At 44.0% G+C, this 26,620-nt stretch overlaps 1 protein-coding gene across 1 annotated transcript in view; it reads right to left on the bottom strand.

The window, feature by feature from the left end:
• The window catches only part of LOC139276415 (CXADR-like membrane protein), a 140,874-nt gene that overhangs the window by 22,119 nt on the left and 92,135 nt on the right, over window positions 1–26,620 (bottom strand). The window contains exon 2 of the mRNA XM_070894380.1: window positions 6,275–6,432. Coding sequence (XP_070750481.1) covers window positions 6,275–6,432 — 158 coding nt within the window. The remainder of the gene's footprint in view (window positions 1–6,274; window positions 6,433–26,620) is intronic.

The raw sequence follows: 26,620 nt of genomic DNA, 5'->3' as shown, positions 1-26,620 counted from the left end.
ATCAACAGCCTGTGAAAGGTACTAGATATTTTGGCAATATTACCAAACTTAAATGTTTTATTTATGGCATATCAAGGTGATTCATAAATATTACAAGTAGCAGGATATCAGAACAGATCTCTAGTGAGTGAAAAGAGAATAGAATAAAATACACAAGTAGGTGGGAACAGGGGGATGAAGAAAGGAGGAGAAAGGAAACAAAAAAAATCCTGGGTTCTGACTGTGATAGGAACCCAGGAGAGAGAGTGAAGACCCACAACAATAGAACAATAATACCAACTTGCATTTATATAGCGCTTTTAACTATATAAAATGTCCCAAGGCGCTTCACAGAAGGGTAATCAATAAAAAACTTGACACCGAGACAAAGGAGGAGATATTAGGGCAGGTGACTTGGTCAAAGAGGTAGGTTTTAAGGAGCATCTTAAAGGAGGTGGAGAGGCAGAGAAGTTTAGGGAAGGAATTTCAGAGCTTAGGGCCTAGGTGGCTGAAGGCACTGCAGCCAATGGTGCGGAGACGAAAATCGGGGATGCGTAGGAGGCCAGAATTGGAGGAGACAGAGCTCTCAGAGGGTTGTAGGAGGTTACAGAGCTCTTTTAATAAAGTACGACAAAGTGTCAGCATGAAAACATTGGCTGCTTTCTACACAAGCAACCACAGTGAACATCTATAGCTCACTGCATGTTTAGAGAAGTTTATACAAAAATTCCTTCAAAATGTAATCCAGTTGAGGTTGAAATATGTGTTAAACAAAATTTGTTTTAGGTTTCCTAGATTCCTGACAGATAATGCCATATGTCAATGATGTTTGTGAAAAGGGCTAAAAGGTCATTACACATTCCCTAAGGTCACAAAAAGACAGATCATTGAATGATGGTGCACTCTGCAAAGTGAAGGGCTGAGTTTCATCAGCCTTGTGCTCCTCTGGCTACATTGTTAGGCACGTCACTTTATATAAACTTTCAATTCACATTTCAGCTTTTCTAATGTCAGTACAAAAGCGCATGTGCCTATGAACTGTGGATAAAGATGTGCATGCAGATCATGTACACTGGTTTTATTGGATTGGAACTCATTTAAAGTCGAAAGTATCTGTTTTGAGAAATGATTGTTTTTGATCATTTAATACTTAAAAATTGAAAAACTCGCAGCCGCCCCACTTACGACGTTCAGCTAATCACTTACTGCAAACAAGTCAGATTGCAGTACTCCAGTTTAACAAAGTGAATTCATGTAAAAGCATCACTAACACGTGCGTGTAGAACCACTGGACTGACAAGAGTCCAATTATTTCCACTTTCAGTTCACGGCCAATTAGAATTAGTTCTAATAAGCAACAGCTTGAAGTAGCGACAACATGTTTTTTTCTCAGTCACCCACCTCCTTGTGACCCATTTCTGGTAGCAATGCCGGGAAGATGCAACAACTTACATCTGTGTGTCTGTTGGCAGTGGAGTTTAGGAGGAAAGATTAGATCGCGGTCCATGTTGTGTGCGGTTGGTCTCCAGAGCGGCTCCCTTCATGTGGAAGTTATTTTATGCCCATGATCCTAACTCACTAAGTTCGATGTGACTTCCTTCTGCTCGCGTCAGCCACTCTACCGCATCTCGGTGTGAAAGCATATTTCTGGCCCGAAAGGTTATTCAACCTCCTTTTGCATTTGCTCACATTATTAAACAGCTGGCTCCTAACAAAGGCAGATTCTGTTCGAAAAGTCAACCTGCCTTTTCTCTCTACAAATGCTAACTGAGCAAAACATTTCCAGAATGTTCTACTTTTTGTTTCTGTCCTCCAGCATATGCAGTTTGTTGTTTATTTGACTAATGAAAACTCGTATGAGGTGGAACAGCGGCAGAATTTGATCCGGTGTTCATAGAGGTGAGAGCTGAACACTACACAGCAGTTAATAATCTACCTGTTCCTTATTAGCATCAAATGTCTTAAATATAGGGAGGCAAAACATAATATGCAAATTAGATACTTTCTCTGAGAATCTTAATTACCGATTGCAATTTCACTCTAACCAATAGAAGCTAGATTAACACATAAGGGAGAAAGGAATCGAAGGTTATGCTGATAGGGTTATATGAAGAGGAGTGGGAAAAGGCTTGTGTGGAACATAAACACTGATATGAGGCTGTGCATTCAATGTCATTCTATGTAATCTCACATTCACCTGTTAATTCGGGATCTAAGCCTGAAATGAGCTTAATACATGAACTCTGGTCATTCCATTGCCAAATTAAATGTATAAAGAGAACAACTTGCTTAACATGATTATCAGCTTGTGCAAAATAATTCACTGGAGTAATATAAGAAAAACTTGATTCTGTGTTTATCTTACCATTTTCTATTTTCTATTTTACTCATCCTGCATTGTTAACTGGGCTGTGGTAGAAAGATCTTCAAATGGGCTAATGCTATCTGCAAAGTTCAGAGATAACGTGGGGTGTGATGAGCAGAAAACTGATGTTCCCATCTCATTTATTGCCCCCAAAGTGAGTTTCCATCCCAGCCATGCCGTAGGGGGAAAGATTGAGCAGAGTTTAGTCTGCAAGCAATTTCCACATAAAAAGAGGGAGGAATGACAAGCCAGTCAACCCAAACTATTCAAGAGAATCTTTGTCACAGGAATGACATGAGGTCACTTGTCCAGTTCCTTTGAGGAAATGGTGGGCAGCTGTCAAGCATAACATTTAGGGTGACTGAGTGATCACTTTATCAGCATTCAGCTGTATTGAGATGGTGCAGTGATACAGAATATTAAAACATTAACATATTACAGCAAGGAATATAGGCTTGATGTTCACAATCTACTAAGTATCCACCAGTGGCCAAGTACAAGGTGGGGGAAGAGAGGCAAATCAAAGGAAAGTTATCCTCGGCCCACTCTAACGTGCCCCCTAGCTGTGTGATTCGCAAAATATTATATGCCCTTCCTCTCAGCCATACTGCGCTCCCACACTCGAAACTCACCCATCTTTTGGGGGAACATTCTGGCCATGGAATCAGAAAACGGCTACTTGTCCCATCGTTGGTGGTATTTCTCCAGCGACTTGAGGTGTCTACTGTACATGGTCCATGTCTCTGAGCCACACAGGAGGGTGGGTATTACTACAGCCCTGTAGGCCATGAGCTTGGTGGCAGATTTGAGGGCCTAGTCTTCAAACACTTTTTTCCTCAGGCAGCCGAAGGCTGCACTGGCGCACTGGAGTCAGTGTTGATTCTGGTCGTCAATGTCTGCTCTTGTTGATAAGAGGTATGGGAAATGATCCACGTTGTCCAGGGCCGCGCCACAGATCTTGATGACTGGGGGGCAGTGCTGTGCGGCGAGGGCAGGCCATATTGTTCGCATGCCAGACACGAGACTCCCAAAGCAAGCGCTCTACTCGGAACTCCTTCACGCCAAACGAGCCAAAGGTGGGCAGAGGAAGCATTACAAGGACACCCTCAAAGCCTCCCTGATATAGTGCAACATCCCCACTGACACCTGGGAGTCCCTGGCCAAAGGCCGCCCAAAGTGGAGGAAGTGCATCCGGGAGGGTGCGGAGCACCTCGAGTCACATCGCCGAGAGCATGCAGAAATCAAGCGCAGGCAGCGGAAAGAGCATGCGGCAAATCTGTCCCACCCACCCTTTCCCTCAACGACTATCTGTCCCACCTGTGACAGGGACTGTGGTTCTCATATTGGACTGTTCAGCCACCTAAGGACTCATTTTTAGAGTGGAAGCAAGTCTTCCTTGATTCCAAGGGACTGCCTATGATGATGACGACTTGTCCCATCAAGCATGTTTCTTCCAAAGATCATGTGCAATCTAGCCAATCATGAAGTGTACTGTGCCCATTTAAGTGCCTGAATCAATGTTTTAGAGAAGTAGATCACTCGACCCATTAAGCCTACTCTATCATATTGTTAGCCAAGGCAGCTCTATTGTTATTGCCTTCCTTTTCTCCGTATATCCATAGCTCCTCCTGATCCTTACCTCCTAATAAATATATATCACCTTTTAAATCCCTCATTTGACTTTATATAAAGTCATAGGGCCTGAACTTGGTGGAAGCCAAAGGACACCGAGGTACCCGACGGTACTCTGGGCAGGAGTTTCGTGAAAAAGTCCTTGAAAGACCACCCGGTGGCAAAAAACTGAGTTACGCCGTGAATCTGGGCAGCAGCAGGCGGGAGCTCCCAATCTCGGCGGCAAATGCAATTTTCGCCAAAGTGTCGCCGAGGATTGAGTCGGACCCAGGGAGGAGGGAGCACATAGCAATAAAAACTTTCACCCCCAAAAAAACACTGGAAGACCTTCAGGGGACCCCATACACATAAACTGCTGAATACAAATTAATAAAAGAAGCTCACTAACCTTTTTTTGCAGGTCTTCTTACTTACCATTGGGGTTAGACCTGCCTTCACGCAGCAGTCCTTCCCCCTGCTACCGCCGACTCCCGCCCGCACCAATCTGGCAGCTCAGCGGGCGGGAGGTCACTTGCGTGCCAGCGGCCATCAGAGGCCGCCTGCCGGTAGCACTCCCCTCCCACCAGTGGGCGGCCTCCACGAAAATGGCACCGAGGGGAAACCACCTAAAAAACTCGGCGGCAGTGGGCGGTAAGGCCACTAAGTTCTGGCCCATAGACTCATTATGGCACAGAAGAAGGCCATTTGGCCCATGGAGTCCATGCAAGCAATCTGTAAAGCAATCCAGTCAGTCCCATTCCCTCGTTCTAACACCATAGCCCTGCAAGTTTATTTCCCTCAAGTGCTATCCAATTTCCTTTTGAAATCATTGATCGTCTCCCTTTCCACTACCACCGTAGGCAGCGATTTCCAAGTCATTACCACTCGCTGCATAAAAAAAGTTCTTCCTTACATCCCCCCTGTATCTCTTGCCCAAAACCTTAAATCTGTGCCCCTAGTCCTTGCACCATCAGTTAATGGGAACAGCAGTCGATTGGTATCATCCTCACTGTTTGCCACACCTCCAAGTTTGGTATCATCAGCAAATTTTGAAATTTGACTCTATATTCCAATATCCATGTAATTTATAGATATCAAAAAAAGCAGTGGTCCTAGCACTGACCCCTGGGAACGCCACTGTTCACCATCCTGCAGTCTGAAAAACAACCATTCACCACGACTCACTGTTTTCTAACCTTTAGCCAATTTCTTATCCAAGCTGACACTGACTCTCCTATTCCATGAGCCTCAATTTTGTTAACCAGCCTTTAATGAGGCACCTTGTCAAACATCTTCCTACAATCTATCTAGACAACATTCGCTGCATTCACTTCATCAACCTTCTCTGTCCCCTTCTGGGGCTTTGTGCTCACATTCTCACATGTATTAACAAGTTTTTCCTGACTTCACCTCTAACTAGCTTAAAACTTGAATTCAAAGATCATGTTCCCTTGTTCTGGATTTCCCCTGTAAAGGAAAGACTTGTTCCCTATTTACCCAGTAAATTCTCTTTGTTATTTCATCCAGCATAATAAAATCACCCTCATCTCCAGAGAATATAATCTAAGTTTACCCATCCTCTCCTCATAGCTCAGTCTCTGCACTCCAGTTTACAGTCTGCTGAATCAGCAGATCTTCACCAAGACCAATATATCTTTCTAAAGATGGGACACTCAAGAAAAAACTCCATAGGGTTAACATACTACATTGGAAGGGATCAGCCAAGCGTTATACACCCCGCCCAAATTTCCTTTCCATTGACTTCAATTAGCGGAGTGTATAATGGGTGGTCAATCCACTTCCGCCCGTTTAACGCCCTCCCCCCCCGTTGAATTTTATCCCCATAAACCAGAGGAGAAGCAGCCAGTGCTCTGTATAACCACAGCTGCACTTTCTTGCTCTTATATTCTGTCCCTCTTGTGATGAAGAGTATATCTGATTCCTCAAACAAAATCGAGCAAAAATTCCTGTTATTTTAGTGTCAACATTAATCTGTTTAAAATAAATGGATTAAAGTTCAGAGGCAGGCCTTTCTGAATTTGGGGAATCTTGTTGCGAATGTAACTGGCCTATAACAGGGCTATGTTAATATAAACTGGTACCTGGTACTACCATACCACCTTAGAATAAAGCCATTTACAAAAAGCCTTGCTGTGCGTTTAAATAAAATGAAATTGCAGAGTAGGTTTAAAGGTTAATCATGTATCAGCTGAGTAAACTAAAATGTAATATGACGCAATGTATCCATCTCATTGAACATTAACACAAGCAGAATAATAATTGACTGTAATGTAAACCATCTGCTAAAGGAATGCTCACCACTTTCTGATTGGGTTCAGAGTCTTGCAAAAGCCACTCAATGTCCAGGTTCTTTGATACTAAACGACCAAAGCGATGCTGACATGGCAGAACAACATCTTGCTCCTCAACCTTCTTTATTTCAGACTGAGCAATTGCAGTCCACAAGCGAGCACAGCCTAACACCCAAAAAGAAGGAGCAATGTTAGGTACAGCAAAGTAGTCTACATGTGCAATACATCCAAAACTGCCTGACTTGCACTACTATGAACTCCTCCAGTTTGGTCTCCCTAGGGAGGTGAAACTTCCAAAAAGACTAATAATAATGTATTTGCTTCATGGGTTCTTTGTTTAAGAATTCATAGTAACACATTGCGATTAAGAACTAGTTGATTTATTGACAAAAGGTTCAACAATCACACTACACATCACCAGTTCATTCACTAGGCTCACAACCAGCTGCCTCATCGTGGATCGCCCGAACCCAACTGACTGGGGTTTTATTGAGTCTTGAACATCATGTGACTGGCTAAGCCACTCTCAACTCAACAGCTCAACAACTCTTTTGGGGGAGACAAAATAAACATTAAATCGATTGCCCCCCGATCTGGGGAACACTCCAGACACTTTTAGCTGCCCTCTTTTTTTTTTTGGTTTTTTTTTGTGGGGTTTTTTTTGTGATTTTTTTTTGGGCATTAAAATCATATAATTTGCAAGTGCCCCCTATAAAAGGGGAGGGGGACACTAAAACCCGGCAATTAAAACAAATAAAACTTTAAAACATAAAATCAAATTAAAATTTGGTTGCCGGGCGTGATGATGCACTCCAGTCCCTCCGGCGCCCACCTCTCGCGGAAGGCCACGAGCGTGCCGGTGGACACCGCGTGCTCCATCTCTAGGGACACCCTGGCCCGGATGTAAGCAAGGAAGAGAGGCAGGCAGTCAGGCTGAATGAACCCCTCGACCGTCCGCTGCCTGGACCGGCTGATGGCACCCTTGGCCGTGCCCAGGAGCAGTCCTACGAGGAGGCTCTCGGACCTATCCGCTCCCCTCTGCACAGGGTGCCCAAAGATCAGAAGTGTGGGACTGAAGTGCAGTCAAAAATTGAGCAGCAGCCCCTTTAAATAATGAAACAGGGGCTGCAACCTCGCACACTCCATAAAAACATGGAACACGGACTCTTCCAGACCGCAGAAATTGCAGGCGGCCTGGGAGCCCGTGAACTGGCTTAAACATTTATTGCACGGGACTGCTCCCTGCACCACCATCCAGGCCAAGTCCCCAATTAATAGTGGGAGGACTCCTGCGTAGAGTGCCCTCCATCAGGGACTCCCGCCTCCTCCGGACGGCAAGTTGTTGCGCCATGGCGTGTCCGGACGGCAGACGAGGATGGCAAAGTTGAGAGTGTGCAGGAGCAGCCCGTACAGGAAACCCCTCCGCGTAGAACTGAAAGGCACGGAAGGGATTTCCCCGAGGCGGCTCAAGTTGTGAGGCGCCGGCTCCCGAGAGAGGTTCCGGGGTTTGGCGCGGATGAGGAATTCCGTCCGGACGGGGGTCAGTTTGGACGGGATCTCCCCACGTGCTTGAGCCTCCTCGACACACCTAACGGAGTCAGGGCCCAGAGCTGTTTTTAGCGACTCGATGGCATCGGCCGCGCGGCGGACGTCGGCCGAATTTAGGCGCCGTGCCAGCATGTCTGGCGCCATCCAGCCTGCTCCTCCGCCATCGAGCAGGTCTCTGACCCTGGTCACCTCACCAGCCACAGCCCTCTCGTCCGCCTGCCACCGAAAACCTCGGTCGTGGAGGTACGGATTCCCGAGCAGCGGCTCCTGCAGGACAGCCGCCACTCCAGCCGGTGGAGAGCTGCGCTTGGTGGAGACTTTGTTCCAGACTCAACAACTCTTTTTGGGGAGTACAAAATAACATTAGATCGAGTGCTCCCCGATCTGGGGGACACTCCAGACACTTATAACAGCCCTCTTTTTTTGTTGTTGTTTTTTTTGTATTTTTGTAGGTTTTTTTTTTAGGGCATTAAAATTATATATTTTACAAGTGCCCCCTATAAAAGGGGAGGGGGACACTAAAAACCCCGGCAATTAAAACAAATTAAACTTTAAAACATAAAATCAAATTAAAATTTGGTTGTCGGGGGTGATGATGCACTCCAGTCCCTCCGGCGCCCACCTCTTGCGGAAGGCCGCAAGCGTACCGGTGGACACCACGTGCTCCATCTCTAGGGACACCCTAGCCTGGATGTAGGCGCGGAAGAGAGGCAGGCAGTCAGGCTGAACGACTCCCTCGACCACCCGCTGCATGGACCGGCAGATGGCACCCTTGGCCGTGCCCAGGAGCAGTCCGACAAGGCAGGAGTGTGGGACTGAAGTGCAACCAGAAATTGAGGAGCAGCCCGTTTAAATAATGAAACAGGGGCTGCAACCTCGTACATTCAATAAAAACGTGGAACACGGACTCTTCCAGACCGCAGAAATTGCAGGCGGCCTGGGAGCCCGTGAACCGACTTAAAAATTTATTGCACGGGACTGTTCCGTGCACCACCCTCCAGGCCAAGTCCCCGATAAATAGTGGGAGGACTCCCACGTAGAGTGCACTCCATCGGGGACCCCCGCCTCCTCCGGACGGCAAGATGTTGTGCCATGGTGTGTCCGGACGGCAGACGAGGATGGCAAGGTTAAGAGTGTGCAGGAGCAGCCCGTACAGGAAACCCCTCCGCACAGAACTGAAAGGCACGGAAGGGATTTCCCCGAGGCGGCTCAAGTTGTGAGGCGCCGGCTCCCGAGGGAGGTTCCGGGGTTTGGCGCCGATGCCGAATTCCGTCCGGACGGGGGTCAGTTCGGACGGGATCTCCCCACGTGCTTGAGCCTCCTCGACACACCTAACGGAGTCAGGACCCAGAGATGTTTTTAACGACTCGATGGCATTGGCCGCGCGGCGGACGTCGGCCGAATTTAGGCGCCGTGCCAGCATGTCTGGCGCCATCCAGCCCGCTCCTCCGCCATCGAGCAGGTCCCTGACTCTGGTCACCTCACCAGCCACAGCCCTCTCGTCCGACTGCCACCTAAAACCTCGGTCATGGAGGTACGGATTCCCGAGCAGCGGCTCCTGCAGGACAGCCGCCACTCCAGCCGGTGGAGAGCTGCGCTTGGTGGAGACTTTGTTCCAGACTCAACAGCTCAACAACTCTTTTGATTGGAGAACAAATTAAACAGTTAAATCAAGTGCCTCCCGATCTGGGGGACACTCCAGACACTTATAACTGCCCTCTTTTTTTCCTTTTCTTGGGGGTTATTTTGTTTTTTTTTTGTTGTTTTTTTTGGGCACTAAAATCAAATTTTTTTTTCCAAGTGCCCCCTATAAAAGGGGAGGGGGACACTAAAAACACCGGCAATTAAAACAAATTAAACTTTAAAACATAAAATCAAATTAAAATTTGGTTGCCGGGGGTGATGAGGCACTCCAGTCCCTCTGGCGCCCACCTCTCGCGGAAGGCCGCGAGCGTACCGGTGGATCAACAGCTCAACAAACCTGAGAGCATACTCACAGGTGCATACATTACAGCACAGAACTACAGTAATACACTATTTGCATATCTATGTGTATACACTTCTTATAACTTGCACTCTCTGTTAGCCATATAACTGTAAGGCTACAACTAGACTGCTGTGATGAAATCCCTGTCTTCACTAGTTGTAAAGAAAGAGCTTTCATTTATACAGTGCCTTTCCCATCCTCTGATGTCCCATAGCCAATTAATTACTTTTGAAGTGCAGTCACGGCTGTCATGTCAGCAAACATGGCAGCCAATTTGCACAAACAACAATGAAATGAATGACCAATTAATCTGTTGCCCAGGCCCTAAGCTCTGGAATTCCTACCCTAAAATCTCTGCCTTTCTACCTCTCTACCTCTCTTTCCTCCTTCAAGATGCTCCTTAAAACCTACACCTTTGACCAAACTTTTAGTCACCTGCCCTGATTTTTCCTTATGTGGCTCGGTGTCAACATTTTTATCTCATAATACTCCTGTGATGTGCCTTGGGATGTTTCACTACGTTAAAGGCGCTATATAAAAGTTGTTATCGTTGTTGTTTTTGGTGGTGATGGTTGAGGGATAAATGTTGGCCAGGTCAAACTACCTTGCTCTTTTTCATAAATGGTGTCTGGGGACCTTTTAAGTCCATCTGAATAGACAGGTGTGGCCTCAGTTTAATGTCATGTGAGAGATGGCACCTCTGACAATGCAGCACTCTCTCACTACTGCACTGAGGTGTCAGCCTAGATTGTGTGCTCCAACCTGGATTAGGGCTTGAACTCCACACCCTTCTTACTCAGACACAAGAGTGGTACCACTGAGACAAAGTGATATATAAACCTAAATTGTGTGCCAACTGTATTTGCTATAATTACTAAAACCGTTTCTTCCAAAGTGGAGAAACCTCAGCATTGCTATTTATATCATTGTCTCTGTTAGACATTTTGATCGGGATATTATGGGTGTAATGAGCTGTCCACTGATGAAATATAGTTACCACTTCCTCCATCACAGCTACATTGGCACAGTGATAGTAAGTGCATTATTTAATGTAAGACTTCAGTGTCAGTATTCAGGTATTTTAATACCTGATGTGAATATTTCTGGAGTAAGAACAGGAAGAGACATCGGGGATCATTTTGACTTTGGGCGATAGCATAACATGGACGGTATCGATTCAGCTGCCTGTTATACACCTCTCCCGATTTACATTTCTATTGAAGTCACTGGAAATGAAAATTGGGAGGGATTTATAACGGGCAGCTAAATCCGTATCACCCAAAGTCAAAATTATACCCATCCAATCTAGTGTAAATTTTGGCATGGATGAAAACGGTAAAATATTTCTTAACCACTTTCTCCCTCAAACTACCTGCTGTACAAAGGCAGGAGCCCTACTCTATTGAGGGCGTGAGTCTCAATGAAATTCAGTGCAGTGACAAAGTTGTTTTTTCTCCTCTATCATGGTACACAAATTTAATGATATAGAAGCAGCTAATGATCTGCTTCGGGTCAATGGGGTACTGAAGTTGCATGATCAGCCATGATCATATTGAATGGTGGTGCAAGCATTGAAAGGCCGAATGGCCTACTCCTGCACCTATTTTCTATGTAACATGGGCAAAAAAAATCAAGAGTTTGGACTAGATTTTCGGCTTTTTGCATTTTCGTCCATTTCCGGGCGCAATTCGCGGCAGAACCAAACATTTAGCACCAGAGCGAGGAACTTTCGCCAAATGAAAGTTCATGAGGCGCATTAGCGTTAACTCTGGCGTTGCAACACACACTTTGTGCGCCGGAGCCGAAAGTTCCGGCATTAAAAAAATTAACTGTTCTGCACATGCGCAAATGTTTTTTTTTCTTCCCGTGCTTCTGGTCTGGTCTCCAGTCGCAAACACTAATGCAGGGCATGGCCACGCGCATGTGCAGTACAACTGGGGCTGAATCAGCCATTTTACATTTGGATTTTGATCATGGAGGATGACGATTCTAGACAGTGTGCCAGACGATTCAGCCACGAGGCTAATGAAGCTCTAGTGGGGGCCTGTGGAAAGAAGATGGCAGCAGGTGCATCTTCGGGGTGGTTCTAAACCACTGCCATCCATATTTAAAAGGATTTGGTGGAAAATCGCTGAGGTCTCTGCCTCAGACACTGTGGTCACACAGTGCCGAAAGAAGTTTAATGATCTGACAAGGGTCGTCGAGTGAGTACAATTTTAATTCAAGCACTCCTTCTTTACTTCAATTATAAATCTGACACACTATTTGTTCTCATGCTGTTGGTGCCTCTCAGCACTCTGTGGGTTGCCTCCTAAAATGCATGACACATAGGTAGGCTTAGTTCAGCACCCTATTTGCCAATCTTTACACATTATTAAGATTGCTTTCTGAGATCTCATAAGATTGCTCCCTACCTTGATGTCCTCCTGATGAACGACATGCAACTTCCAAGGCCTTTAAACAGAGGACTGTATTACATTCAAATAGTATGGTATACGTGCTTTGGTGGCTATCTGTGCCACAAGAGCAGATGGACCTCTTGTAATCATTCCCATTTTTATCTTTGCAGGCAAAGAAGTTACACAATCAGCGTGAGCAGGAGCGGACAGGCGGCGGTCTGCCTCAGACCCTGCCACTCACTGACATCGAGGATAGAATGGCAGGCCTCATCGGCATCACGGGTCAGGCAGCTGCCACTGGGGGCGCTGATTCCCATTCGGATACTCAGGGCAGGTCCTGCACACTCCCTGGGATAGGTTGGGGCAACGTCATTCAGTGCCTCTGGACTAGGGCTGGATCAATGTCCTGCACACTCCCTGGGATAGGTTGGAGCAATGTCCTGTAGTGCCTCTGGACTAGATATAATGGAGTAGCAGCAGTCCTTCAAATGAGCCTGTGCTATGCGACCTTTCTCATGTCACCCTGCCCCCTACCCTGCTGCTAACCACTCGTCTGTTGCTTTATTAGTCCAGATGACCAGCCACAGGCGCAGCAACCCTCAGGGGACCACTCCACATCAGGCCATTGTCTGGAGGAGGAGGAAGAGGAGGAGGATACGGATGAGCCGACTCCGGCGCAGCATCAATTGACCCCTGTTCCACCAGCGGCATTCAGCTCCTGAGGACGATGTGACGTTCTCGGGGTTCGAGGAATCTGAGGCTCTTGGGACCAGTGGTGTGCAGCAACGCAGTGCTGGGGTTGAATCCCGCAGGCCATCTCTCCGGAGGGTGAGTCTGAAAAGTCGGTCTGCTGACAGACAAGCAGATGTGGAACTGGACATGATGGGAATGTCCAAGGAGCATCCAGGTCAGCCATCAGCTCTTTGATGTCTTGGGTAGAATTCCCGCGAGCATTGACAGTCTGAAAGCGACGATTACGAAGGTAGGGTTGCAGATTGTCTGTGCGAGCCGTGATACCAGCGAGGCCATCAATGCCCACACGAGGCTGGTGGCCTCCAACAGTAACACTGGAGAGCCGGAGAGTGTGGCGTGAACCCTTGCAGAATATGGCACATCACAGGCACAAGCTCTGCTTCAGCTTGGGCAGGTGATGCAGTCCATGCTTGCCGCCATACTTTCTGTGTTTCCCACAGTCACACCCAAACCCAAGCCACTGTGACTGGCGATGTCTATGAAGAGGCTAGCCAGTCAGAAGTCGGATCTTCCACACCATGAGTTGTTTCAGTGCGTCCCCAGACAGCGTCTCCATTGTCCCCCCAACACAGCAGCACTCTGGCAGCCTTGCTGTACGCCATCTTGGTGCCACTTTGAGTAGGAGCAGCAGGCAAGGGAGAGTGATAAGGAGACGGAGGGGAAAAAGCTGATGGAAAAAATAATGGAGCAGGATATGATGTTGCTGCATTATGTTGTTGATGCTGGATGCATTGTATGTTTTATGTTATAGTATTATTATGTGACACTGAATTATGTTGTTTTGTTGATAATGTTTTTGTATTATCACACTGCTGGATGCAGCTAATTTTATTGAATTTAATTTTATTTAAGTCTCACAATAAAGATTATAAAGTTTAGAATGTTACAATGTTACAATGTTTAATACATTTTTTGTTCACCTTAACCATTCCTGTGTAGTGTCTCATTTTCAGAATAAGAGGGCGATTAGTCAACATGGTGGGATAGAGTGGCCAGTAAAGCATTCAATTATGAGCTGCCGACGTAGGCTTTTGCAGCGGCAAAATTTCCACGATGCCTCCCCTGAGGTTGTGGTGGTGGTGGTGGCATGGGTTCCTCACCAGGCCCCTCTTCCTCATCTTCCTCCTCATCCTCCTCCCCACCCCCTTTCTCCTGAGGTGGTCCTGCAATTCTCATTGGCAATACCTGTCCCCTCATGATGGTTAAGTTGTGTAGCTGAACTCAGAGACCTGCTGAGGAGAGTATTGCAAGCAGCCTCCAGTGTGGTCCAGGCATCGGAAGCGCTGCTTGAGCACTCCAATTGTCTTTTCGACGATGTTGCGTGCAGCTGCATGGCTCTCATTATAGCGATGCTTGGCTTCTGTCTGAGGGTTCTGGAGGGGGGGTCATGAGCCAGGTGGCGAGGCCGTAACCTTCGTCCCCGAGCATCCTACTTTGGCCTTGTGGTTGACGCTGGAACATCTGTGAGACACTGCTCTCACGCAAGATGAAAGCATTATGGATGCTCCCTGGATATTAGGCATTGACTGTCATGATGCGCTGAGTATGGTCGCAGACGATCTGTACATTCATGGAGTGGAATCCTTTTCGGTTTCAAAAAACCTCTGCATTCTGTAAAGATGCTCGCAGGGTGATGTGCATACAGCAAATCATCCAAAACCTACAGCCCTCATTTTGGGTCTCCCTGGTAATTGTGAAGTTTATGAAGTCCATTCTGTGTGCGTACAGTGCATTAGTCACCTGGCGAATGCAGCAATGTGTAGCGTGCTGCAAGATGGAGTATATGTCCTCCGCTGATGCCTGAAAGGAGTCGGAGGCATAGAAGGCAAGTGCAACAGTCACCTTCACCTTCACAGGCAGTGCAGTCCTGTTGCCGCTGGTTGCCTGTAGGAGCTGACATATCTGTGACCACCTCTTTTCGGAAGTGCAGCCTTCTAACGTACTGTGCCTCAGAGAGCTGGAGGTACGAGCTGTCATGTATCTTACATTATTATATATAACTGTATCCCAACATGCTATACATGACTGTAACCATCAGCATACCTTACCACCGGGGGTGCACTTGCAAGAGACAGGTATATAAGCACAGGTCTCACGCAAGTGCAGCATTCCAGAGCTGTGAAATAAAAGGTGCAGGTCCAGAGTGACCTTGACTTCACTACATGCCTTGTGTGAATCTGTACTGAGGGGACAGGACTTTACATGAGCGATTTTCCCTGTAAACTTATGGGGGATAAGGCCTCTTCCCCAAACGTCTGTGACCTCTTCGATGACATTATAAATGATCAACAATAAGCCTTCTTCCAGCTTGAAGCCATATGGCAATAGCAGCCAGGATTACTGGCTCCCGACCTAGCATGGCCCCCATCTTTTTAAATATCTTTTATAAAACAAACTAGAAACTCATAAACTTCACAATTAAATGTATGCAGTAACGCAGTGTTCTTCTCCCAATCCTTTTAATCACTCACAACTGCGACTTTTTCCTCTGTTTCAACATGGCACCATTAGCGTTCTGGGCCTGTCTGGTTTTTCTGGGCGGGTCCTCGGGCGGACGCTAAATCGGGCGAAATGCTCGAAAGTTCCGCGCGGGGCGTTAGCGCAGCGATGCACGATAATTTACGTCATCCAAACGGTCAAAACAGCGACGGGGCGGTAAGTTTTAGCGCCGCCACAAAACCATTGATGAAAGTTCCGCCCGGGCGCAAAATCTTGTGCGCCTCGTTTTACACCCAAAAAATCATTTTTGTGCCCCGGCGAGGCGCTAAATGGGGCACAAATCAGCTGTAAATCCAGCCCATAATTTTTCAGCTGGCCAAATACATCCTGTTTTTCAAATTGAGTGATAATATTTGTCAGTGGAAAATTAACAACAAAGTTCTATTGCAAAATGTTTCCATTCTTCCCCATGTGTTACCCTTCCTCTCTTAATGAGCCAACTAGGAATCTCATCGAGCAAACAAAAAATATGGATGCTCTGAAAATGTGCGCTGGGGGGGAACGGGACCAGAAGATTGCTGCTAATTTTGGAAAAATATCATCTAAGGAATGTAGACTCAAAATAAGGAGAAAATTCTCAATTTCAATCTGAGTGGAAAGTGACAGATTGATGAGGACAAGCCAGAGGTCAATGAGACTCTTTCAGTGGTTTACACAAGTCAAAGCAAAAAATAAATGCTCCTGCTAACGGAACAAAGTTTTTATAGAATGCAGATGTGAGGGATTTTGATGTATGGTTTTGCTTTGACAACGGCACAACTTTTATTTTCAACTGCTTTTTTAAAAAAAACTGCAAAGCAGCGAAAACTATCGGAAATGAACAGAGAGGACTAATTTTGTCAGATCTTTGACTGGATGAATCTTAAAACATTATCAAACAAACATAGCACAGTCAGTTTGTTGGGCCATGCCTAATTTTACAGATGCTGAACAGTTTGACGCACATGTGGAGGTAAAAATAAATGATCATAGTTCTCCCAAGTGAAAATGCCACTGGAAAGAAGCAATCATCCCTTCACATAAGAACATAAGAACAAAGAAATAGGAGCAGGAGTAGGCCATACAGCCTCTCGAGATGTAAAAGTAATTCCTTACTCCAACAGAGGAACAGGCTTTTTTGACATTGCTACGTGTCATGCAGTGGATTGGAACTGTCCCACACTCCCTTATGTAACCTCACTCACAATCCACGGATCAGGGTATAACTCATAGATTTGTATGCCACAGCCGAAAGTTAGTATTGCCAGCCATAAAGCTGATGTTGGTTGTGTGGACCATTACAGAACATTTTAGCTCTGATGCCTATTATTGTGGGATGCAGTAAAATATGAGCCTATGAGAAGCTGTAAAGGCTTTTTCACCACTATGGATGAAAACCAAAGGAACACTAGTAATGAGATATTAACAGTGGTGATTTATCGGGAAAGAATCGGATTGAGGCTGGGATTGGGATCTGTACTTGGAGTTGAATAGTTGCATCAACAATAAACCTGGATTGGACTGTACTGGTGAGAATAAAAGTCATTAACTTGCTTTGAACAGCCATTCCACTGTATGATCTGAAGTAAAAGATATGGAAGAGGACATAGATGTGTCATCCAATGGTGAGATACTGGTCAAACTGTCCACACTACACACATGTTAAATTATAGAACTCTAAGTACAAAAGGAGGCCAGTTTGGTCCATCATACCTTGCCACTGCTAGCTCCACACTCTTCCCATCCTGCTCTTTCTCTGTGCCATGTAATATTTTTCTTCAATTGTTTAACCCTCTTAAATATTGGGGCAGAAATTCCGGCCTCCCGGGTTGTACTGAGTGTCTACGGACCCAGGAAGACATTGCAAAAGCCGGTTTTCAGCACACAATGCATGCATCTCGGGAGTGAGGACATTTACATGGGCAAGATTGTGGTATTTACCCATATCTTACCCAGCAAATATCCTCAAAACTCTTGCATCTGATAAAAGCAGGCACATAGCCTACTTTACAGGCATAAGAGTTTTAAAATACACAAAAACATATTCAAATAAAATTATAAAAACACATTTTATTGTTAAAAACCCTCCCCACTACAGTAAGTTTATATTAAACCATAATTTAAAAATTTTGTTTTTAAAAATCAGAAAAAAAAATATTTTTTAAATACATAAATAACTAATTTAAATTAATAAAAATATGTGGTTTATTTTTTCTATTTTTTATTATTGGTTTTGTGTGTTTTGAGGGCTGTTTCTCATTCATAATAATGGGAACTCCAACTTATGGAGTTCCCATTTATTATAAATGAGAACATACTATACCCGATTGGCTGCCCAGAGCATGCGACTGCAGCTCCAGCCCTGCGCATGTCCTGATGTGCACGCACTGCAACGTGCAGTCAGTGGAGGCCTCAGGTCTGGGAACTCATGTGGGCGCAGCAAGATAAGGTAAGTGCGCATCTTTTAAAATTTTTTTACCCGATCGCCCGCGGGAAGCAGCCAACCGGGATTTCTGGGCCATTGTGATGAAATCAATTTCATTGGCCATGTCTGCTAATGTGTTCTATAATCTAATAACCCTTTGCATGAAAAAATTATTCTAATGTCTCATTTTATTCTTCTAATACTAATCTTACATTTTTGTCCTTTGCTACAGATTCCTTGACCAGTGCAAATCATCTTTCACTATTGAACCCCCGTGCCCCTGAATCTTTACTGCTCCAGTGAGTCAGCTCTAGTTTATGAAATCTCGCCTCATATCTATATCCTTTTATCTCTGTTATCATTCTAGTGAATTGACGTTACACCTTTCCAATGGCTCAAACATCCTTTCCATAACGTGGGTGTCCAAAATTGTGCACATTACTCCACCTATGGCCTACCCAAGATCTTGCACAGATTCATCATCACCACCTTGCTTTCATATTCAATGGCCCTTTATATAGGACGTCTAGGGCTAGAATTTCCCCAGCCCAACGAACGTTTCAACTCAATTTATTCACGTTAAAAGTGCTTTTTTGTTCTTAAACTGAATTGCACAAAATTCCCCACCTTAAGAATGGCATTTTCAAAATATCGACAAAAAGCGGATCGCCAATGTGCAACGCGAAAAAATAGTTTTAAAAAATGCACCACCTAATTTTGGCCATTTGGCAAACCCGTTTTTGGAAAAAAAAAGCATGGGAAAAGCAGCCATTGCAGCCTCAGAAACGTTGATAAGTAGGAAGACCTGCAAAAAGGTAAGTTAAAGTTTTTATTTTTTAATTCTTTTGCAGCAATTAGTTAGTTAAGGATCTTGTAAATGTTTTGTGATTGGTGATTTTTTGGTTTTTGCAATTTTTTTTTGGAGTTTTCTTCCTTCCCAGGACCTGTATTTTTCACCTCGGGCTAAAGTTCGTGACATCACTGTCTTTAACGCCAATCGTCGTGCAATGCCATTTTTTAAGGACCGCCATATTTTGTGGCCAAATTTACCCTTAAAAAATAGAAACATATTAATTCTTATTTATTCACTATTTTGTCATGTGACAACAGGCTGGGGAATTTCTAGCCCCTAGAAAGTTGTAGAAGACTGGAATCTAATGCGGGTCTAAAGCAACATTGTAGATGCTCATACCAATCATGTGGCCGGGGATGGGGGGAGGGCAGGTGAGAATGTCCTACAATACGATCTGAAGATGATCGACAAAATGCATAATATTCTTGCACGGTGTATCATTCCATCACATATTCCCATGACATTCTGTATATAATCTTCCTTCTGCTTCCTTCACTTTTCTGAATTAGTTGGGTTTCATTGTAGAACACATTGATACTGTTGTTATAAATCACTTTTGGCGCCAGTGCCATGCCAAAATGTTTTTGTGCTGCAGCCAAAAGTGCGGCATGATGCAGATGGTTTGGCCCAACCTTGTCTAGATCAATTTAAGCAAGATGACCTGTACACCTATTGCTTGTTTGAAGCCTGCATTTCATTTCTGTTTGGCTACCTTTCTATACTCTGCTAAGTGAAAGGAACTGACTGTCATGTCTCATCAGTCCTTTATGATCAGCAGAAAACGCATTGGTGTACAGACAGACAGTGAATCAATCTCCAGGCATGTGTCTAAATGTGCATGGGTTGAGTTCTGCAACACTTCTCCCCACCCCAGTTCAACATTACAGAGAATGTAAGAGCAGATAACGGCTGCTTCGTGTGGGTGGGTGCCTCAGCTGTTTAGAACTCAACATCCTCCTGACAAGCAGCAAACATAACAACAGAAAATATCCTCATATCACTTCATTACAGAGATCTGCAATAACTAAATGGGCATAACAAGTAATAGTTCTGTGATTAAAAATATGTCCAATAGAAAGTAATAGTGCCTGTTGCAGAACTCTGGGAAAACTGAGAAATGAGCTCCTTGTGGACCTGTCTCCTACCCTATAGCTGTTATTCTGCTTCCATTAGCTGCTATACAGCATCGTCTTTCTGGTTTTTCAAGCATTTTAAGTGCCTCTCATTCAAGTCAATAATAAAATCTCTATCCAATTAATATTATTATGCAACATACATAAGACCTTGTCTAGGCCATAATGTTAGGCTTTCGTTTAGCCCCAACATCTCCCTCCCCAAGCCTAGGCCAGTCCAAGCATCTAAAACATTTCTCAGCAACCAAATGTTTGCTCAATGAAGGCCCTGATTTGCATATTATCAACCAAGAGCTAAAGCTTCTGACTCCATAGTCTTTCCATCACAAAGGCCACCTACTTCCACCTCTGTAAATTTGCCTGCCTCTTCACCTACCTCAGTTAATCTGCTGCTGAAACCCTCCTCCATACCTTTGTCACCTCCACACTCACCTATTCCAATGCTCTTCTGGCTGACCTCTCAACATGTGAACCTGTGGAATTCTCTACCACAGAAAGTTGTTGAGGCCAATTCACTAAATGTATTCAAAAAGGAGTTAGATGTAGTCCTTACTACTAGGGGGATCAAGGGGTATGGCGAGAAAACAGGAATGGGGTACTGAAGTTGCATGTTCAGCCATGAACTCATTGAATGGCGGTGCAGGCTCGAAGGGCCGAATGGCCTAATCCTGCACCTATTTTCTATGTTTCTATGTTTCTATGTTAAACATCCGCTCACCTGAAACTCTGCTGCCTGTATCGTAACCTCCACCAGGTCCCACTCACCCATCATCCCTGTCCTTGCTGACCTGCATTGGCTCCCAATCCCCCAACACCACACAATTAAAATTCTCTCTCTGCTGTTTAAATCCCTTTATCGCCTTATTCCTCTCTCTTGCTATAACCTCCTCCAGCCCTACAACTTCCCCAGAACTTTCATTCTTCTGACACTAGCCTCTTGTCTATCCCCCCTCCATTCAGCCCATCATATCCCACACTCCAGAATTCCCTCCCTAAACCTCCCCACCTCCTTCTCCTCTTTCTTGACCCTCTTTAAGACTCAACTCTTTGACCAGGCTTTGGTCACTCCCTTAATATCTTCTTCTTTGGCTCAGCATCCATTTATTTCTGATTACCCCTCTGTGATGCACATTGGGATGTTTTTCTACTTTAAAGGACTATACAAATGCAATTTTTTATTGTTGTTGACCTTCCTTGTAGCAAACAATGCTAAACTTCGACATGGACAAGTAGACCTTTAGCACTTATCTACCACATTACACCACTTTCTAGCTAAAATGAGTGAAGTCTGGAACTTCAGCACCTAGATATAAAAAATTCCAAAACTAGTTGTTATTTCTAGATTTGTCAACAAATGTCAATAAAAGTATGCAGACACAACTAGTTGACAAGATACTGGCTGCATTTAAAGCAGCTGGAATACTAATTTATCTTACTGTGCCAGCTGGACTATTTAGTCAACAAAGAAACCAGTATTATTAACTTCTTGTACACTGTGGTACATTTTGTCAAGATTATTGTGCACACTTAAAAAAACAAATACCATCATGGCATTCCTAGAGCTTCAATAAGTACATTGTTTATCTGATGATTTAAGATGGACCACACATGGTGAATTGGTAAAAACACTGTCTAAATGATAAATGTAGGTCCTCCCAACTTTGGGGTTTTAAATTGTTATTTTCAGTGTTCGTGGTTTAGAAATGTTGGTAAATTCCAGCGATCTATATAAATTCTGACATATGCTAGGCTAAGATGAGCAACAAAATACAGTCGGACAAAGTGTACATTTACATCAAAGTTTAATCATACCATATTCAGCACTAATAATGCGGCAACATGGGCATAATGCAGTACATTAAATGTCAGGAGCTTTGTCAGAATATACTTTTCAACTTTGTGAACAATTGATTTGTTGGCCCCAGTGCAGTAAGTTACGGCACCTGAAATAAACTTTATTTGTCACCGTGAAGCAACAATACTGTCACAAACAGTTTTGATGAATTTCAGTTGCATGTTGTAATTTTTTTGTTACGTTTTTGATTAAAATTGCAGTAAATTCAGTGAAATGCTAAATTAGAAAGCCTCAGTCATAGTATTTATAATTCATTCCATTGTTTTTTACTTCTGTTTTCGCCATATGTTGAGCCTCAGGCAGAATGAACCTTCTCTAAGCAATAGACTCAAAGCTCTTTGCACCAAGCAGGACGTTCTTTAAACTTGGCTGAAGGCAATTGAAAAGAATAGGAAAATAGATGACTGGCAGTAAATTGCAAGTCAGTAATTCAATCAAATGATTCTGATACCATAAACTGAGTTTATGACGATCAGCTGAACACCGAGTTTGAATTATAGCCTAAACTCATTGCCAGACATTTGTTATTTTTTTAATAGTAGGTACCTTTTTAGTTGATTTAACATTTGTAACCATCCTTCCTATTGTGCGATGAAGATATTGAGTGAGATAGCTTACTATTTTACATGCGGAACCTTTGAGGATGCGGGATTTATTTTTGTGAGGATCACACTCCATCCAGGGGTTCCAATTCCAATGTTGTTATGAAACTGGCTCTCTAAGGTGTGAGAAAACTCTCTGAGGGTAACTCTACCCACTCTTCCGTCTATAAGGAAAGTTCCTGGCTTCTTGCCTCTTCCTACCATTTGGGAAAGTGCCTCTCTTCTCCTTGCTTCTTTCTAACAGCACCAGAGATGGAATCATGGAGGATTTTGGCACCAATGTCCCCAGAATGTCAAGTGTTAGCTCCATATGTTAGACCAACACACCACCTCCCTATTTTGAAATTCTCTATCACATGTACAATTCTGCAACATCAAGGCAGTCAAACAACCTGGTCTCAGATCTCTGAAATGGCTTGTCTAATTGGTCGCTAGGTGCAGTGAAAGAATGGTCTAGTATGATTTAACTTCCCATTTTTCCTACCAGTTGAAACCCAAGCTGGAATCTTACCAGCCTACAAGTGTAAGTTTGGATTTCCCAGGTGCCGGCTCTGCCTGCGGTTTGCAGACCCAGCACTAAAAGGCATGTCAGGCAATTGAGATAGTTAAGAAGCTGCTTAAAGCTACTTAAGCAGCATTTTACCAGGTCCTAACTATTTTACCAAGTTTTTTACGAGGTTCCCATTCCTCAGGGATCACGTCGGGTAAGTGTGTCGGGTACTCAACAACTTTTTGGTTTGACGAGTTGAAAGCTGCAGAAGTGGTATAAAAGCTACCATTTCACAGCTGTTCAATTTCTAATCAAAGAAGCTGTAGCCTTCAGGATTTGGAGTACACTTTTCAGCTTTATGGAGGTTTGAAGTGTTTGCAATGAACACTCTATCCAATGTCATCTCCTTGGAGCAATCTCTCTCACCAGTGACAGACTGCTTCTGTCATCTCAACTTCAGCTGTCATCTATTTCAGCAGCATCAATGCCCTTGAAAAAAACTCACCTTGGTCCTCAAGTTCCCAGCACGATCCCACCATGATCAGCCCCAACACCAGCATCACCAGGCACGTCAGCAGCAGCACCAACAGCAACAACAATCTTCTATGCTATTTGCCCAACACTTGCCCAGCGACCGTCCTTCAAACTCTCATGCCTGGTATAGCGTAGAAAAATTAAATTTAATCGCTCATTTTTATATTAAAACCTCTGTCCATTAAGATAAGTTTATTTTTGACCCTATTAAAACACATTAAAAATAAATTCAAATCAAATATTTTTTTTCTAAAACATTTAATTACATTCAATTTCAATTAATTTTAAATATGTTGAGGTGTATTTTTATTTATTGTGCTGTGTTTCTTGTTTTGAGGGGGGTTTTCTCATTGATAATAATGGGAACTCGCACAAATGGAATTCCCATTATTATCAATGAGAATACTAGATAGTGATTGGTGGTCCAAGCCCATGTGATTCCAGCATATGCGTATATATCTGGAAGACATGTTCCCGTGCGCTGCACAGCGAATGAAGGCCTCCGACTGAAATCCTATGTTCCTCCGGGACCACCAGGTATTTTAGTAGATTTTTTTCGGATCGGAGGCGTTCGTCTGAAGGAAGCCGCCCACCACAATTTTTGGCCCATTGTTTTAGGTCAGTGACCTTTCATCAGAACTGCAAAATGTTACAGATGTAACAGTTTTTAAGCAAGTACAGAGGCAGGGAAAGTGGGGTGGGGAGGAAGGTCTGTGATAGGGTGGAAGGCAGGAGTGAATATATGACAAAGGAACGATGGTGCAAGGCAAAAGGACATGGAAATGGGGCAAGTAAAGAAACAAAAGATGGATCTCGAGGAGCTGTAAATGGCAACAGCAGAACCATTACCAGAACCTGCTGTCCAACATAATGGGAGCAGTGGTTATGATTTAAAATTGTCCGGAAGGTTGTCAAGTGTCTAATCGAAAGAGAGGAAATGGAGTAGAGGAACAGAGGGACCTTTATGTATAGGTTATTAAAAGTGGCCACACAAGTAGATACAGCCATAAAAATCCTTGGTTTTGCATCTCGTGCATAGAATACAAAGTAAGGAGGCAATGTTAAATTTATACAAGAACTTATTGAGGCGACAGTTGAAGTATTAAGTGTAGTTCTGGGCACCGCAATACAGGAAGGATGTAAAAGCAATTGAAAAGATGAAGCACAGATTCATTCGGATGTTACCCAGGATGAAAGGTTAAAGTTATGAGTCCGTCTAACATTCCTCTTTACTTATTCAACTTCCACGTACAGATGAATTATGGCAAGCTAGTACAAAAAAAATGGAGATGGAAAACTTTTATGGTGAGGCTGACTTGGAGTACAACACCACACAGTACTTGTTAACTACTCAAATCAAGACAATGATTCTTGGTGCCAGGACACATGTTAAATCAACTAGGTGCACTGCAGATAATGCCATAAAAACCCATGACATGGTCACAGTGCACCAGGTACAATGGTGTGCAAGTCACTATGCCAGGATGATGATGATGTCTCTTTATATTACATTAATATCTAAATCAACTCCAAAAAGAAAAGTTGGTCTGCCAAAAATGTTGTGTTTAAAACATTGGAAGAGCAATTGAACTTGTAAAATTTCACACAATGTAAGTACATGCAAGGTTTTCTGTACACATTTGGGAAAAATCTGGCATTTCCAACACTACCCAGTAGGACTTTCCTTTAGTCAGTGGGAGACCTAGACCCCTCAAAGCAGAGAGGCTGTGCTGAGCACTGTGCATAAATGGCGCTCCAAAGTGCAGTATTTGTTATGAAATTTGATATAATCTGCACATATTTTCCAGTTTATATCATAATGCATGCTTCATAGTTTCTGATGAAGTTATCTGCTTTTCTCTCAAGTATTTCCTGTGATATCCCACACGCCTCTCTTTTAATCTGAAAGCTTACACAAAAAGAAAATGCTAAATAATTAAAATATATGCTATCAATGATTGTTGATGCCATTTAGATTTTCTACTCCACATTAGAAGCACAACTAATGCAATAAGGAACAGAAAGTTTTCTTTTATGCATTCAATGTCTATGTAAGCAATTTAGCTCAATTTTAAAGACTGGCTTCATCATCTTGCAACATCTGGTTCTGGGATATAAAATATTTTCTTTTCTTTGGAAAGCAGAAGGCAGTGCTTTGAGCCAAGAGGGGTCAAGTCTCCCACTCACAGGGCTGTTGGTGGGGACAAGCTACATTGTACTCAAAGACCTGCACACACTCCATGTACAAACCCACTGTGCTGCAGTCTGCACCATTTATTGAGCGAAACACTCTGTGCTCCTTTTTTATCCCCTAAAGTACTGTTGCTTGACGCAGAAATGACAAGAAAAGTCCATCTTGGGATAGCTTGGAATAAAGTTCACTAAATCTAGAGCACAATTAAACTCAAATGGATTTATGTGGCAGAAGAGCTTGAAAGGTCCCAAATGTACATTTGTATCATTTCTGACATTAAAGTCATGGGTGGGGTGAGCATATGTCATCTGCAGTAACATGTGCAGAAATATTACATTACTTATATTACACTGGTAGCTTTTCTTTCCTTTGTAACATTTTGTCAGTATCTGTCATTCATCGCCTCCTTTGCCAATGGGATCGACTCCTTGCTGAGGTATGATTCTATGAGGGAGAGGTAACATCTGATACCTTGCCCGAGTGGCCATTATTCAAGCAAGTCTTGACAGGGTCTCATGCTATTTACCACAGGGGCTATCACAGCAGAGCCTGATCTTGTTTACACCCAAAACCAACACATACGAAATTCCAGAAGAGGGTCACTATTCAAGTGGGAATGCTGGCTGCTCTCCCCATCGCTAACATAGGCAGTCAGGATGGACGACAGCACCCTTACCGCTGCCCCACCTCACATAGAATAAATAGGGGATGGAACCTAGGACCTGTAATGCACAGCTCTATGTGGGATAGACTTGCCAATCATCAGGGAGCTCGCACTTGTGTGATTCATCAAGTCTGGTTTATTTCCTTTTTACCTTGCATGGGACTGAATGACATTGCCAATGTACAGTATGACTATGCACTAATGTTGCGCAATATAGCCACGAGGAAATGTTGGCACACATTGTATAACAGCTCCAAGAAATCCACCAAAAGCACATCTTAAAATAAGTAAAAACATACTTTTACTCCCATCTCAATTACTAAACCTACATGGCTGAGTTCCATGCTGCCTCTGAGGTGCTCTGCTGCATCACTGCATTTCCAAAACATAGCCCTGTGTGGAATAACCACCAGTACCAAATGGCCGTCGAATCACTCG

This window comes from Pristiophorus japonicus, chromosome 11 (genome assembly GCF_044704955.1).
Source record: "Pristiophorus japonicus isolate sPriJap1 chromosome 11, sPriJap1.hap1, whole genome shotgun sequence".
NCBI lineage: Eukaryota > Metazoa > Chordata > Chondrichthyes > Pristiophoridae > Pristiophorus > Pristiophorus japonicus.
The sequence above is the reverse complement of the archived record's forward strand: the minus strand, read 5'-3'. Positions and strand labels throughout refer to the sequence as shown.